Source organism: Haemorhous mexicanus, chromosome 15 (assembly GCF_027477595.1).
Source record: "Haemorhous mexicanus isolate bHaeMex1 chromosome 15, bHaeMex1.pri, whole genome shotgun sequence".
In the NCBI taxonomy this organism is placed as follows: Eukaryota; Metazoa; Chordata; class Aves; order Passeriformes; family Fringillidae; genus Haemorhous; species Haemorhous mexicanus.
In genome coordinates, this window is record NC_082355.1 from 5,447,065 (window position 1) to 5,464,324 (window position 17,260).

At 51.0% G+C, this 17,260-nt stretch overlaps 1 protein-coding gene across 4 annotated transcripts in view; it reads right to left on the minus strand.

The window, feature by feature from the left end:
• LARP1 (La ribonucleoprotein 1, translational regulator) overlaps positions 1-16,385 on the minus strand; it is a 45,851-nt gene extending 29,466 nt beyond the window's left edge. For 2 of the 4 annotated variants that reach the window (XM_059860443.1, XM_059860442.1), the window contains exons 1-2: positions 15,978-16,385; positions 22-48 (exon numbers count right to left, since the gene is read on the minus strand). In XM_059860443.1, the coding sequence (XP_059716426.1) occupies positions 22-48; positions 15,978-16,320 (370 nt within the window). In that variant the 5' untranslated portion in view covers positions 16,321-16,385. The remainder of the gene's footprint in view (positions 1-21; positions 49-15,977) is intronic. The other 2 variants (XM_059860445.1, XM_059860444.1) reach the window with 2 other exon arrangements.
• Positions 16,386-17,260: the final 875 nt, after the last annotated feature.

A 17,260-nucleotide genomic window follows, 5' to 3' on the forward strand; every position in this document is an offset into this window, starting at 1 on the left:
CCATTTTCATTTAATACATACCAGACTGGCCATCAGCTGAAAATATATCTGTAAAAGAAAAAAAAAAAGATCAGTATTGGTTGCAGCTGGAGTGCAAATCATATTTAAAAGGTCTCCTCTCTCAATTTGTTTGCTTTAGCTAAACAGAGGAAGTATTTTCTTAGTATCTCAAGTTAAACATCAATCCAGCTTGGAACCCACCTCAATTCAACCACTTGTTGAGAGAAAGATTTTGAAGGAGTCTGTTTACCCAAATGCACTGCTCTCATAAATAACCTTCTGCATTGGCTTCTAGCAGACAGCAGTGAGCAATAAAAGAGGTTGTTGAGATGTACAAAGATCCATGCAATGAGCTACTTGGTGGCAGCCCACACTCCCCCTGAGCAGCAACATCAGATGGAAAACTACAGCGAACATCTAACAGGGAGAACAAGTGGAAACCAAGGCAAAAGCCAAGTGAGCATTCTTCTGATTGTCCTTGGTTTTGCAGCCACGAGGGACATCAGCAGCTGTGCCAGGCTCTAACACAGCACCTACACCAAACACACACTCCCATCACCAGTGGACACCCAGGGCCTTGGCACATCACCCATCACACCAGGAGAACCCTTCCCTTTCCCAGCTCAGGAGTCTCTGTCAGCAGGCCACTGCACAGGACAGATGGAGTCTGGGGGTTCAGACCCAAAACAGATTATTCAACCTCCCCAGCCCCCCAGGCTCTTTCCAGTTAGAGGTACAGGCCCTTCTCTTGGAGGGCCTTACGTATTTCTGGGAAGATGTTTATTTAAGTAGCTGGAAGGACCAGACTTAACTTAAGGAGCACACAGGACAGTGTGTGTGGAAAGCCCCTGTTGATAAGGCTTCCCCAGAAGATATGAAAATAGTACTTTTGAGAGAGCAATACATCATGTTTTCCTCAAGGATCCTGGAAGAGGAGGGGGAAGGGAAGGCTGCCAGCAAGGCAAGGTCCTCCTGGGACAGGGGCAGGACCCTGGCTTCTGCTTATCAGCTACCCAAAACACACATTCAGCTGGAAAGTCACAAGAGTTGCAGCAAGGACTACCCCTCAGGCAGGGCAATGCTCTCTGGCCTGGGCTTAGCTCATGCAGAAGCAGCAAAAACACTCCTCTGCCAAAATAGCTTCTATTTCTCTTCCTCTGACATGCTCAAGTTTGCACCATTCTCAGGCAGGGATGCTTTTATCCCATACAGGAATGGGAAGAGCCAAGCAGAGCAAAAATACCCAGAAGTTGAACCAAGACTCTCTCTACCATTATTACACAGTTATGGTCTGCAGCCATTTGAAGGCATGATATCAAGGACAGCCCAGCACATCCAGAACAGTCTCCAAGCAACAGTTTCAATCCTTTGCAAGATGCATGTTCTACTGCAATCCTCCACCAGCCACAATGTCCCAAATGCATTTAAATATCTTGTATTTCTGTATGGTCACTGAGGAGTTCAGGCAAGCTGAGACACCCTGTATTTCATAGAATCATAAAATCGTTAAGGTTTGAAAAGAGCTTTAACATCTCAAACAAGATATAATTTATTTCCCTAACTGGGCTGTAGCAGATGCAGGGCCAGCTACAGCTCCGTGGAGGGATGTTTAGAGATAGGTATTTGCTGAGTCATAGGAATTGAACCAGGAGTCCTCACTCTGGTCCTCCAGGCCTGCTTATCTCTCTGTGACCCCATAGGCTAGTTTCCCTAACCCTTACAATTGGTCAGTTTTCAATCCTCCCTAACCCTATAAAAGAGGCTGTCTTGGCCCATTTCTTTAGAAGAGCAGCTTCAAGACCCTTCGCGAGACCCTCAGAATAAACCATCGTGGAACCCTTGGCTGCCTTCTCCTCTCTCATCTTCATCTGCCTTCCAGAAGCCACGGCCAGCCACAGCCCCTACGAGCAAGCTAACAGCTGAAATCATAAAAGAGCTGATTTTCACTAAGAGCTGACAATCACTAAGCTTGCTAGGGGCCATGGCTGCGCTGCAGTCTGGCCTAGGGCACCCCAGCCTCCAGAGGGCTGAGGTATCCGGCCTTAAGACTGCTTGCCTGGGGCGCTTACCCTGCGAGGGACAAGCTATCCGGCTAAGAAGCTAGCCCCAGTGGCTTCATTTTATTTTACACTGGGCTTCTCTGCAAAGGAACAAGATGGTAACACTGGTATCCCCACCTGTTTGGATTAGCTGTACCAGATGCTACAAAAAACCAAAATAAATAACAGCACCACAACAGTTGATAAAATAAATTCCTTTGAGGCAGCCAGGAATTTAGCAAAGCCAGGCTTTGGTAAATGTTCCCCTTGCTGTACCCTGAGGGGTGCAGTTCTCCAGTGCATTCCTGCTAGGCTGTCCCACCAACTCTTCATCAGACACACCACAGCAGAAGCAGCCATTCACAACAGGTCCAGGCTCCAGACACCACAAATGCCACCACATCAGGCACAGCTGCAGGTGACCCCTCAGCAACATCTCCTATCAGACATGTCACCACCACAACTCCAAACTCACATTCCCTCAAGGTTTCCTCTCGGCTCACTGCTGTATTCCCCACTGCCCTGTCCTGCTCTAGATGTGCAGCAAGGCTCTCCTGGCTCCTCCTGAGCTCAGCCACAACTCTAGAGCTGCTCTAGAAAAGCAGTGACTCAACGCGGTGGCTGAGGTCAGTAGAAAGCAAGGACAGATACAGCTCACATTCACCTCAAGAGGCTTGCCAGGGCAACTCCTGTCAAGAAAAGACACCTGCATCCAGTGCTCAGCACCTCTGTCTGGGAGAGGCTGACCTTGTCCAACTCACCACACCTATGATTAACACGGATTTGACTCCAAGCTCTCCAGAGCACAGGGAGAACACTGGGCTTGCAGGCAGCTTTCCCCAGAGCTGAGAACAAGCACAGAGGAGTCTGTAGGACTTGCTTTGAAAATGGGACTGCTGGGAGGATGCATCTGAGGCAGGGCTGGTCAGGGACCAGGAGGCACAATGATCCTTTGGGACAAGTGACTTAAATTAAAAATTAGCCCGCCAATTAAGGGCAGCACCTCAGGTGCCCAAGAGAAGTCTAAATCAGGCAGTGCTTTCTTTTCCCAAGAAAGCCATCGTAGGGAAGCAGGCAGAAACATATGTGGCCAGCAGGTAAACCCCTGAGCTGCTCTCCAAGGAGCCCATCTTGTACTCAGCAGGGCTGAGGCTGCCTGTCCAGGTCAGCTCCCTTCCCAGCCCTCCTAAGGCACAAAGAACCAAGGCACAGAGACAGGACAGGTTTTTTGCTCAAAATCCCAACATAGAAAGGTGAAGCCAGCAAACCAGTCCCACCAATTCCTCTCACCACACACACCAGCTATCTCCCAAGCCACCCTGATGCTAGGTATCCCAACATTGGCCAGATGCTGCAGGACAATGCTTCACAGCAGCTCTCCACCAACCTGCTCAGCAGCAGGCAATCCCTACATGGGACCCTTGCCCACATAACACCCTCCCAGCCATGCCCAGCCTGCCCTCCAGGCAGCCCAGTGGGAAGAGCAAGAAACAGTATCTCAATGCAAATGAGCAGATCCGCAAGGTTTGGACCCTACAGTCTCACACTTCCTCCTCCTTCTTGCACACAGACACTTGTTTCTCAGCATGCACCCAAAATCAGAAAGATGTGGTGTCTGAACAAAGAGACTCTTCACTGAAGCACCAGGTACTCCTCAAGCCCCTGACCATTCTCCTCAGCCCTGTACAGAATGAATGCAGCCTACAATATCCCAACAGAAAAACACATTCTTTGAATCCTCCTGTTATCATCAAAGCAGGGTGGAGGATGGAGTGAGGAGGAGGAGGTCAGGGGTGTGCATGGCAGCTGGCAGGATGTTGGGACAGGCACGGAGCATCCCTTTCAGGACCATCAAGTGAGGGTGCAGATGCGGTACAGGGGTGCTTGCTCTGAGCACCAATACCCAGAGCTGCTGCACGCAGCCCGTGAGATATAACTAAATTGAGGGCAGTTGTCCTTTTTTTAGGTGGTGCTGGGGGTGGATCTCAATTTCAATTTTTGCCTGATTGTATTTTTACACAAAGGAGAAGACCGTATGCTAAAATGGGGCATTTAAAGAGAAAAGCTGATGTATCCACACACATACCCCCTTCCCCAGGGGCTATCTGGCTACTTGCTGCTATTCAGGTATCTGGGACAGGGCCAAAAAAGTCACCCCATTTATTAGCCCCCCATCTCCCCTCCGCTGCTCCCTGAGGAAACAGACACCAACCACACTCACAGTGCTGAACCCAAACACCCATACAGGAAGCCTGTCTTCTCCCAGCTCAGGAGCTACACTGGGAAAGGACCTCCACCACCCAGTGCCTGTCCCCAGCCCCCCTTTTCCAGTAGGGACACTGCTTCTTCCCTGCAGGGCCCGGGAGGCAGCGGCTGAAGAGCAGCTCATTATCCCTGACGCAAGAGAAACGCTGACTCGTTATTACAGCAACCTGCAGCCGTAACTGCCGAGGGGCCGTGGCCGCAGGCTGAGTGCCAGCAGGAACCAGCTCCCTGCTGGCCCCCCACCTCCCATTATTACCCTTCTGCTCTCCCAACAACGGGGAAAAACGACCTCAGAGTGCTTTATGCCACCTGCCAGACACCAAAGTGCACTGACTGATGGAGCACACTGAGCAGTGTGCTGGGTGAGGGCTGTGCACGCACAGGTATGAGTGCAGGGATGACAGCTAGCTCCTTGGCTGCTCCCAGTGGGACATGGGGCTCATCCACACTGCCACAGGAAGACACCAGCTGATTTGTTCTGGCTTTCGACCCCTGAAGTTGTAACCAAATCATCCTCCACGTTTTGCAGACAAAAGACTCGGACGTCAGCAAAAAAATGACCTCTCCAAGGTCACAAGGGGACTCGCAGCAGGGACGTGACCAGAACTCGATCACAATGGCTCCAAAGCTGCAGGGCCGCACTGCTGCCCAGGAGAGGGACTGGGGAGGGAAGTGCTGGTGGATAGCAGGATCGATTGGTATCTCTCCTCTTAACCTGACCTGCTGCCCAGCAGGGACAATCCAGGCAGGAAAAAGGTCCAAATTACACAGTCCAGCATGTACTGCAAAGAGACCAGAGCTGCTTGAATCTCTCCTCTGGCCCTATGCAACATTTCAGTTCAAATCTGTCACCTGGCTCCCCCTCAGAGGCCAAGGCAGTGCCTGCACAGGTTCCCGAGACAGTTACAGGACTCTTCAAAGCAACTCTCAGCAGAGAAGGGGGCAAGGTCTGCTAGGGAAAAGCAGCAAAGCAAGAAAACCTAAACCCGAAGATTAGCATGGCCAATTTTATCCCTCCCGAGATCTTGTTTGCTTCCTGTTCCCCTCCTTTGTTACCTGCTGAGCAGGATTGGGGAGGGTCCACCTCTCAGTCACCCAGATCATTCCAGCCCCCTCCAGCTGCCAGGTCCACGCTAACACCCCCCATGCCTCCCAACTCACTCTAAGATATTTACTCCCTCAAAGAGAAGCTGAAGCATGAGACAGATGGGTCAAATCCTAACATGATGCTGGCTAGGTCCCAAGACCTGCTACAGCCTGTGCAAGAGAAACAAAAAAAAAAACCTACCAAAGAGTTTAACCCAAATCACTTCCTCTGCAAAGGTATCTACACCAGCAGTATCTGCTAAGCAGTTTTCTGATCCCTGCCGAGAGGAAAGGTTAGATTTGTTCTCAGGCACCCCCATCACCTACACTGGCTCAAGAGCTGCAGCCAGTGTGAGCTCTGACATCAATTTCCCACAAACCACGAGGAAACAAATGCTTGAAATGGGTTTTCAGTGTATAAACAGCTGTGAGCTTGGTGAAGTTCAGCTGTGGTGCCCCCACTATCTTCATGTACTTGAAAATAATCACAGAGTTTCAAGAGGAACAACCCTGGGGAAAAAAATCACCTATTCCAAAATCAGAACATTATCTGACATGAGTCCCTAACTTACTCCACACCACACACTAAATGAGTACCTCAGTGATGTTCAATGTCCTCCAGATGGAAGGGAGCAGGGCAGACCCAGCCGGGCTGTGACACCAGCTGGACACACAGTCACCAGCAGGACCAGTACCGTGCCCTGCAAAAACACCTTTCAGAGATCCACATGGAACAGGTCTCTTCTCCAAGCACCAGAGATTCCAATGGGGTTCTGGGGAACCTGACCAGAAGAATGAGAGCTCTCCAAACAGACAGTCCTGCAAATCCAACACTCGCATATGCACAGGCACACAAGGAATAACTGGAAGGTCACAGGCTGTTGTTTCTCCCATCCACTTATCAGTGCTTGCACTGGAGAGAACAAACACGGGGTGTTGTCTCCCATTAACCCCTTCCCCTCATCTCTGAAGTGGAGAAGCAGCAAAGTGCTGCTGCTCCAGAGCATAAGTCTCAATATTCCCAATCACAAACTCAACAAGGCGCTTCAGATTACTCTTCCCATGGAGCAGCTGGCGACCATCTCTCTGCCTCACATCCTTTAAACACCAGTAAGCCTGGAGTGATACCACTGGAGGCCTTAGGCCTTCCAGGAGAGCAGCCCTACATGATTCTGGTCCAAATGATCACAGTCACCCTCCCCAAACTGCTCTTTAAGCCACTGGATACTGAACAAACACTACAACTTCTGGCACCATCAAGCAAAATACATGTCTCAAAGACTCTTGTTTAAACACAGGAGCCATTTTGGTGTGACCTGGAAGCCAGCTGGATCCCACACTGTGGAAACTGATACAGGATGGTGTTTCCCTCTGACAGGGCTGTCACTCTCAGAGCTGCAACACACTTTTCTGCTTGCACATCAAGGACACACCCAAACTCCAGAGGAGCTTTGCCCAAGGATAGATCCATCTCCATACAAAGGAGAATCCATTAATGTACCCAGAAATAAAGCATCTCCATGAAAGAGGATCCCATCCCACCTCCTCAAACGTACCAGTATCATGGCAAAGCCCCACAAAATCAGACAAGGATGCCATAAATCCTTATGAAAGCCCCAGAAACTGAAAATTGCAAGGCTCTCTCCACCTTTGGGCTGCAGACAGAGGGCCAAGCAGGGGGCTGTGGGATACACAAGGCAGCACAGTGAAGACAACATAATTAAATCTCTTAACTGAATTACAAATCATCAGACACACAGTCTGAGGTGTTCCCTCCCTCTGGCCCAGGCTATCTGCTTGGTTTTAATCAAGCACAGCCATTCCAATCACCCTCCAAACTCCATGCCTGCTTGGTTACACTCACTGCTGACAATTACATCAACTCAGATTTCACCTCCAATTGAAGCTACAAGGGTTATCTTACTGCAATCTGCCATGTCTCCTCCAAATCATCTTCACAATTGTCCTTACAGGTTTAATTTTACAATTTAAAACTATGGCTCATTTACAGCAAATTCCACCCTGCAGAGCATGCAAATGTCACATTCATCATTCCACAGTTAAAAAAAATACAAACTAACAAAAGCCCCCCAAAACCCAACAACAGTGAGCTTGTAGAGCTCACCTTAGACTGGGAAACCAATAGAAAAGTCCCCATTTTGTTCAGCTCAGTGCAAGACCCTCTGCAGTGGCAGAGGATTTCTGAGCACTCAGAAGATGCATGAGATCATAGCGGGTATTCCCCAGAGCTCTCAAGGTTGAGCTGGGAGTTGGGAAGTGAAATTCAATATGATTAGAGTGAAGTCTCATGCTTTGTCACCTGAGCACATGGTGGAGACACCTCTGTGATTCGCTCTTCTCTATTGCTGTGTGGAACCTCATACACAAATCCTATCACTCTTCTCTTTCAGTCACAGTAAAAACCTCCTGATCGCATTTTTGGGATGTGCTTCTCCACATTTCAGTATCTGCTGCTACAGACATATAATTTCTCAGCATCACACATACTGGTGTCACTCCTTACACTTAATTCTTCATTCTGTTTTTCACTCTACTTTTCCCCTTCGCACAGCCTTGCAGCTGACCTGCCAACATGAGCCCACCTGGAGGTAACACAGCCATGGTAAAGTGCTTCAGTCACTACTTCAGGTTCCTCTTTTTGTGCTGAATGAGGCCAAGAGAATTGCTTTTTGTTACTGTGGTTGTCTTTATTTTCAGTAGGCTTGTTCTGTGAGGTCAGGAGAGCTGACACAGACTTTTTACTACTTGGAAGTGTAACCTTTCCAGTTACAGCAAAGGCATAAAAATTGCAGAGAATCCTAAGGGTCTTGCAGGAATAAACCCAGTGCTTCTTTAGCAGCATGTAATAAAAAAAAAAAGGAAGATGTGACCTTGGAGAATCCAAAGAAATTAATTTCCTGTAGTTTAAGTGAAAGCTGGCTTATCAGACATTTGAGTGCTGCTTCTTAGCTGTGAGTTTTCACTATTTTATTCTGCCAATAACTTCATCATCTGCAAATGTGCAAACCACTCAGTTTGGTAGCTAAGACTTGGTAAAATAATCACTTATTTACATCACTGACCAGAAGCTTTCAAAAGCACAGTCATAAAGAAAAACAAAATAAAAAAGGCTGTGTGATTTAGTGTAGAGGCTGAATAGATATCACAAATAATTTGCTTTAAAGAAAGCGCTCAGTATTTAGCAGCATACCCACCTCTGAGTTACCAGGCAGGTAAAACAGTAGTCTCCCCACACACCTTTACTCTTACTTTCCCATCCACAAAACTCTACCCTTTCCTCATCTTTGTGGTTTTTCCAATTTCAGACTTGTTTCCCCACATATTTAGTCAGAAAAAAACCTCACCTCTTCTCTCAGTTTTTTTCAGACTCCTTAAAAGCTACCTTATCCAGCCCTGAAACCCCTGTGTTCTCTCCACGCATTCACACTGCAGGCAAGTCAAAAAAGTCAAATGACTACCAGGAAAGGAGAAGCAATAAAAGTCCCCCGTGCCGGCTCCCTCCGGTGCAGCCATGCCCTGCAGACTGCAGAGTCACTCTGCAGGAGCTGCACACGCCATGCTCAGCTGGAAAAACGTGCTCAGCACTGTGCCCAGGACAGGCTGCGCTGCCTCCCCCGAGCTGTGCCCCCACACCCGCGCCAGGGAGAGCGAGCACCCCCCTGTCCCACCTGCTGGACCCCACCTCGGGCTCACGCAGGCCCTCCCAGCCAGCAGGAAGGACACACAGCACATTTTTGTGCCCTGTCCAGCTTCTCAATCGTGCTTTAATTCTGTGTCAAGGATGTGTGAGGTTCACCAGCCCCAGCTGAGTGCCCATTTCTCCCGGTTGCCCCCCAGCTGCCACGGTCACCAAGGGATCACTGACAGAGATCAAACAAGTGACACTGAGGAGCACCAGAGATGCTTCTCCTCCAACATCTTCTTCGTGGGGCCGGGACGCCTCTCCTGGGCCCCATCAGCAGCCAGGGCTGCTTTGGGAAGCGATTGGGAGTGGAGAGCAGCACCTGGTAGAGCAGCAGGCTGCAGACCTGCTCCCAGCCACTTCAAGGGGCATCCAGCAGGAACCAAATGCACTTCCCCAGGAGCACAGGTCAGGGCACGCTGTGCCCTCCAGCACATTGTGAGTGTCACATGTACTCTGGAGGAACCAGAGAACCATTTTCTAGATCAAGACAGCAAAGGGCATTTGTGTCACCTCTGAGTGTAACCACAATCAGACTGAGCGGCATCACACCAACAACAACCCCCGCTGACCACTACTAAAGGAAATTAAGGTTTCCACCAGGCCCGCTGTGACAGAGCACCCAAGCCAGCCAGGGCCACCATGGTCACCTCCAACACACCATCAGTCTGCAGCAGAGAACTCTACCAAACCTTATAGTTTGTCACCACACAAAGGAACAAAAGACTCAAACCAACAAAGTAAAAATAAAATCACAACCACTGTAGAACACTGAACCCTGCTGCGTGTTCCCATACAACCCTGAAACACATGGAAGTGTCAAGGGAAGCTTCTGCTCCTAAGTCAGCTTTGCTCCAGAAGGACAGTGAAGGTAACTCACTGATAAAGCAGGTATTAGATGAGCCAGTTCCCAGCCCTTTCTCCTTGCATGTCTCAGCAGAACATTCCCAGCACACGTAGCTTTAATTCTGCAGGAAGAGCTCTTGATCCTGGCAATATCCACAGTAATTGTCAGACCAAAGCTGGGCTGAATGACCTGCTAAGGGTGGCTCCAGCAGCTCAACCAGCACCATCAGCCACAACACATCACACACTAGTTTGCTCACATCACACACTAGTTTGCTCGGGAAAGGCAACCCACCCACGAAGCCCCCCAGACTTCAGCAGAAATGTGTGCTTTGACAGAGTAAAGTTCAATTAAGAGGATCTTCTGGAAACCTCCAATTACATGATGAGGCTCCCATTAGAAACATGTTGACACTTGACCACAGTTTCCATAACCTTTCCCAAAAACAAAAGTTTATCTTGCACAGCATTAGAATTGCTATCAGCAAACCTATTTCCACCAAATGCCTCGTGCCAGTTTTTGCTCCACAGCTGTGCAACATTCATGTGCACACCCACTTCTCTGTTTGCCAAGCAATCCAGGCTGACCCTGACCCAAAATTTTCCCCATACAGAAATCTGGTAATTGATTTATTCAAGGCCAAATTCAGTTGCCATTTGTTCTGGTCACCCATTAGCATTACCTAAATACACAAGTAGCTCTAAGTTCTCCCGGCACTGCACTAACTCCTCTGAAGCCCTTCTTTTCCCTTTCCTTTGACCTCAAGTCATGCAGCTGCATCATTTGATACAAGATATTCAGATGAACCAGTTATTTCAATAGCAAGGAGCTATGTCTCCCAACTCCATTCAGACCTCACTAACAAGGACCTGGACCTGCAGAACGAGTAGAACCAAAGCCCAGTTTCAAGTGAGAAAAGGAACAAATGCAGAGCTGGCCATGCCAGAGACCACAGAGCGGATCCAAAGATCACCCAGAGCTTTAGCCAACCCCAGGAGACAATTTCTTGGCCATGAAAAGCTCCACCTAGACAGCACTATCACCATGGGAGAGCTCAGCAGGTATCACCAAGGTTGCATCACCTCTTTCCCCAAGCTCCCTGGGTACATAGCAAGCCAGGGATTTGTCAGAGCCAGCAGCGTGGAGACTCAGGCCCGTGGTAGGAAGTCAGCAAAGGCTTCAATGCTAAGATGACCAAAGGATAAGTAACATATTAAAGACCATAATGCAAATGCATATCGCGGTTGGGAATGAACAAAGCTCCTCTGACCCAAGGGTAGGAGCACCTGTAATAACTGTAGGGGTTAAAACATTCAGCCTGGTCTGAACAGCAAGCACAGCTTTCTACTAAAATGCCCACTCCTTATTTTGCCAAACAAGCACAACCACAGAGATGGTGCTGGAGATTCATTATAGTCTCAAGTATGTAAAGAGCAACTTAACTCTATCCAAGCCTGCATCTGGCATTGCCCTGAAGATAATTTCACACTATTCAAGCACAGTAAAAAGATCTGGTGTCATAATTTGGAAGGGAGAGCAGAGCATTGCAGCCCCAGTGCCCCCATTTCCACTCCTGCTTTCTGGACTCAATTTGTCTTCACATCCAAAGTCCTTCTGCTGCCTCAGTTGTGGTGGAAATCTCTATGGCACGACAAGCAATATAAAGTTTAAAAGAAGAGCTGTAAGGGTAAGGAGATAACTGGAGAGAATCCTTCACCAATGCCTTGGACCTGGCAATCTGGAACTGGAGGTCACAGCAGAAGCAGGCACTGAAGCCCAGCAACCAGGGCCAGTGAGTCAGCTCCCAGGAGCTGCACTGCATTCCCCAGCCTTCTCTGCCTGAAACAAACAGTGCAGAACAGGGCAAAGGTCCAGCACAAAGCTGAAGGGCAAAGGTATGTGGGGGAGGGAAAACACTAAGCCTCACTTTTTTTTGAGCAACAAGTTCCAGTCACCCTCATCCTCCCCAACAAGATGGGAAGAGTTACTCAAATGCAAGTTGTGGGATTGGAACAAAACAGGAGTTTGGAGAGGAAACTTGGGGAGGTGGTGGGGGCCTCCTGCTGCGATAGCAGCTCTGTTGCAACAGCCAGAAGAGCTCCACAACTACGTGCCACGACAGAGAGAGAATTGCCCAACACTTTGGAAATAGGTGTGTGCAGGACTACCAAGCTGGATACCTGAGCAAGCAGATGTGTGTGTCTACTCCGAACACGAAGAAATGCCAATGGTAAAACAAGCTTCCCATCCATCTTATCTCCTGTACTGGAGGCTGATTTCAAGGAAAGCCCTATGGGGAGTTAGTCAGCAAGGGGTGAGATGCTAATGAACCTTCCCCTGCCTTCTCTTCAGTACCAGTAGCCAAGTCAGACTCTGCTCGGGCATAAAGCAACACGCACTCTCAACAACAGTCAGCTCACCCGTGGTGCTTGCTGCTAGCAACTAAGGTGTGCCTTCTGGAAAGTACTGCCTATCCACCCAGCACGTCTGCCAAACAGCATGCAGGAAACTACTCAAGAAATCAAAGTACCTCCTCCATCTCCTCTAGGAAATACACTGCTTTCCCTGGCCAAGCACTTACAAGGAGAATTTTAAAAGTTAGCCCAGGCAAAGCTGAGCGATTGCAGTGCCAGTCATTAAAACCTGCGTGTTCTTACTTCCAAGATGTAAATGGCTTTAAAAATAAAGAGGAGCCAAGTGCCTTGATGCAACATTTCTTGAAATACATCCAGCAGGTTTTCAAAATGGGGTGCTGTTAACACCTGTTCTCACTAAGGCTTGCATCAACATCAGCCCTGGTGCAGGGCACAGCGGAGGAGTACAACATGTTCCAGAAGGTCGAGCTGTTTTAACTGCAAGCCACACTGCTCATCTACAGAAGAACTGAAGAAAACACTTTGAATTTGGTTTATAGCCAGTAGTGCAAAGCTGGTTTTGCCAGAAAACCTTTCCTTCACTACCACAGACACACATACACTACCATCATGTGTCAGTCAGGCTGCTGGCTGCATCTATTTACATGATAAGAAGAGAACATGTAATAACGAGGGCATGGTCACACAGACCTTGCTACTAGATTATTAGAGAGTAAAAAAGAGGCATCATTACAGCTCTGCAGCGTACCTCACAAGCAGTCAGCAGTGTCAAGTACAAGCTATGCCACATGGGACAGAACCAAGTGTACCTCAGGACTCAAAGGATCCCCCCTCTCCTCTGACAGAAACACACACAAATAAAAAGATAACATGCATCTTGTCAAGAGACCATGAAAATTTTCCAGTGTGCTACTCCAGAAGAGCCTCAGCCTCCTCCACTCACAGCATCAGCAGTATCACTGGTGTCTAACTCGATCTTATGTTTGCCCCACTTACTGCCAAGCCACTGTGCTTTTGGGAGGTTAAGAAGCAAGGAGAGGCTTCACTTCAAGAGCCCTCCTTCCTGCAAAAGGAGAAAGCTTTGCTCGTACATCCTGTTATATTACAGGCTTCACTGCCAACTTTGAGCATAAAAATACTGCAGCAGGTAGGCAAGGCACAAGCTTCTAAAGGTAAATCCTAATCCATGAAAAAATGACCCTGTTCTTCAGTACCTGTGTCAGGCCCCAAATCACTCAACTTGCCCAGCTGTGGCAAGTCAAACAGTTCAAAACAAGCTGGTGTTTTGACCAGCTGGAGGTGGATTTGTTAAGCTCTTCCCTCTCCATATTCCAACACGGACAGCAGAAACTCACCAAGATCTTGCAGGAGGCTGTTTTCCCTGAGCTCAATGCTTTTATTTTTATAAGGACCAATTCCAATGCAGGCCATTACAGAATGCGTGGACACCTAAGGAGAAGGTGCTCTATAGGTCTATAATTAATATAATCATTATATATTAAAAAAAAATAGAGCTTTCAAAGCCTGTGAAACAAGTCACAGACAGATCCCTTTATCTTTACAGAGTTGTCTGCACTACACTCTCTGGTCTCCTCACTACCTCTGGCAGATCAGGGCTGGAAACATTTACTATCTCCAGCACACAAGCACTGCACTGGGAACACAGCTGGATTATGAGCAAAGGCCTTGTAAGCTCTGTTGAGAAACCAAAGACTTCCAGTAGTGACTTTCCAGAATTCAGAAGCTCTCTCCACTTCAAGCATAGAAAAAGAGTCGCTTTTCTTGGGCGATCCTTCTGGAGGTCACCACAACATGACAACACACCTCACCAGCTGATTCTTTCATGCTCCAGATCTTTTTTGGTAAGTGCCTGCCAAAACAAATCCTCCACCCAATGAAATGAAGACACAGCATGCAAACTCTACAAGAAGGTACCTGGGTGCAGGGCTGGCAGGCAAGGTCAGCTGCCAGCCTGGCTCTCGTGGGAGCTCACCAGCCGTGTTTATTTTACACGTTTTCTCTTCTGCTAATGAACAAAAAGAAACCATGGCCCAAGAGAGGAGAGAGCAAGGCAGCAGCACTGGGGGCACTGTGGGAACCAGTCGCTGCTGCCAAGAGTCCCAGAACGCTCCACTAACAAATTACAATTTTTAAACACCTTTGGGAATAAAGAAACAACTGTGCTGGGCCCAAGGACAATTCTGAGTGTTGCAGCATTACTCCCTTACCCTACAACTGCGTGGACACACTAATGACACACCCTCACTCTCTCCCTCAAATAATCATCCCAGGAGTTGTAAGGGCCCCCTGCTTGTGTTGGGCAGCTGCCTCCCGCGGCTGACTCCGGACAAATCATCTTTGCAACGGATGAGGCTGGTAATGACTGTGGACACTCCTTACACAGGAGACCCAAACAGGAATACTCAACCTTGCAGTTTTGCATTTTTTGGGGTTTTTTCCAGTTGCCTTTTTTTTTTTTCTCCTTGGGATCGTTATCTCAGAAGGCATCACAATAGAGTGCAACCTTCACACAAAGGAGCGATGTGACCAGTTTTGTGTCATAACACACGAGGCAAATGCAGACAGCAACGCTATCCTGGATTTCCTTAAGCTTTGCTTATGTCCATGGCTACAATGACAAACCACCAAACAATCCGAACACAGACTTCTACCTGGCACGATTAACTTGTCCTCTATACTTCCCATTAAGATGACAGCTTTCCAGGTGGAAATTGCAGAGCTGTCCATCTCCCAAAGATCAATAACTCTGATGAATCACCATGCTAGGTAGTAACAGTTCTTACAAAACACTGGCACGTACAGTAATTGGGGATCTGATGGCACAGCTGGCAGCGTGATTTCAGAGCTAACAGAGACAGGTAGAAAAAGGTTAAGTCTTTCCCAAACAAGACGCTTAGTGAAAACTTCTGTGGTTTTCTCCTACTCCCGAGTCACTTGAAGCAGGTACGAGAGGAGCGCAATACCCATCCCGACAAGCGAGGAAATGGTGCTCTGCAGTTTCAGCCTTTGCTGACGACAGCAACGGGTTACAAGCACGATTTGGACAGCGCAGCCCCTCCGCTTCCCATTTCGGGGACCCCCGCTCCCCAGCCGTGCCCCCAGCCCGAGGCAGCGACCGCGCCGAGCCGAGCCGCGCTCGGCCGCAGCCCCCGGCCCCGCCGCCGCCATGAGTCGGCAGAGAAAGGCGGCGCGGCCTGCGCGGGGGAGCCGCGGCCGCGCACACGTGGGCAGCACAGGCCGCGGCCCGGGGAAGGGCCCCCGCGGGGGCGGCGGAGCCGCGCTCCCGGGGGAGCCTCACGCCGGGAACCGACCACGTTGCCGGCGCTACTGCGGCGGAATGCCGGGAGCGGGAGGGGAGGGGGGGCCGCGTGTCCGCCGCCGGGCCCGCCCGCCGCCGGGCCCCCGGCGCCCTCCGCTCGCCGCCGCATGGCCGGGCCGGGCCGCGCTGCCCTCCCCGCCTCGTGGCCGCGGCCGGCGCCGCCGCTCCCCCCGCTCCCAGGGCGTCCCCCGCCCCGCCGCGGCCCCGCAGGCCGCGGGCGCGGCCCCACGCCGCGTGTGCCGCATGGCGCGGCCGCCCGGGGCGCGGTCGGCGGCGCACCCGGCCCCCCCCGCCCCGCTCCCAGCGACCCCCGAGCACCCACCGGGAGGCGACTGCCCGTTCACGGCCGGCGCGTTCTTCGTCCAGGGGTTCACCTTGGGCGGCGGGGCCTCGATGAACTCCCGGCGCCCCGCGCCGCCCGCCTCGCCGCCGTCCTCCGCCTCACCGCCGGCCCTCAGCAGGCTCTCCTTCTCCTGGTTGTTGCTCTCCTCCTTCTGCTGCTTGGCGCTGGGCGGCCTCGGCGCCGCCGGCCCGCCGTCGGGGCCCATGGGCGACTCGCCCTTCTCCCGGCCGCCGTCCTGCGGCGGCTTCAGCACCAGGGCGCGCTCCTCGGCGGGCAGCAGCGGGGCCGTGCCGGGCAGCAGCGCCTCCACCTGCGTCGCCATCTGCGCGCCCCCGAGCCCCGCCGGGAACCCCCCGACCCCGGTGCCGCCGCAATATGGAGCCGCGCGGGGACCACGCGACTGCCGCGGGGGCGCGCACCGCCCGCCCGTGCGCGCCGCCGGCGAGGGGAGGGGCGGCGCGGGGCGCGCCCCCGCGGGGCGGCCGGCGGCGCGCACGGGCCTGATGCAACGCCCGGCTGAGCCGGGGGGGCGGGAACGGGGGGGTTTAAAGGGCACCGGCCCCTTCCCGATATCCTGGCCCCGCTGCCCGCCTGGGGGAGGCCGGGTCGGTCCAGGGGTACCGCTCCCGGCTCGGGGACTCCGGGAACGAACGCACCGGTGGAGCCCCGGAGTCCCCGAACCGGCTTCGATTGAGTCTCCCCGGCCGGCATCAGCCAGGAGCCGAGGGATTGGGATGTGCTCCTCACCCACGCCTGGGGATAATGGGATAACGTGGTTGGAAAGTGCAGAAAGGGACTCGGTGCGGGTCCTGGGGAATCGCAGAGCCACAGAAACGGTCAGGTTGGGCCGTCTGGTCCCACCCCCCTGTGTAAACAGGGTTGTCCCAGAGCACATGGCACAGGACTGTATCCAGACGGTTCTTGATTATCTCCAGTGAGGGAGAACCCGCAGCCTCCCTACTCTCTGTTCCAGTGTGGGTCACTGCACAGTAACGAAGTTCTTCCTTATATTCAGGTGGAACTTCCTGTGCATTAATTTGTGCCCATTGCCTGTGTCCTTTTGCTCAACACCACCGAGAAGAGCCCTGCTCTATGTGCTTGGCTCCCCCCTTTAGATATTTGTACACATTAATGAGGGAGAGACCACCTCTCATCTCCTGTGCCCAGCAAAACCCTTGTTGAGTAGGCTAAAATATTTAATTGATCTCTAGCTGATAGAATGTCTCTTGCTCATCACCATCATTAATATTCCTGCTATTTGT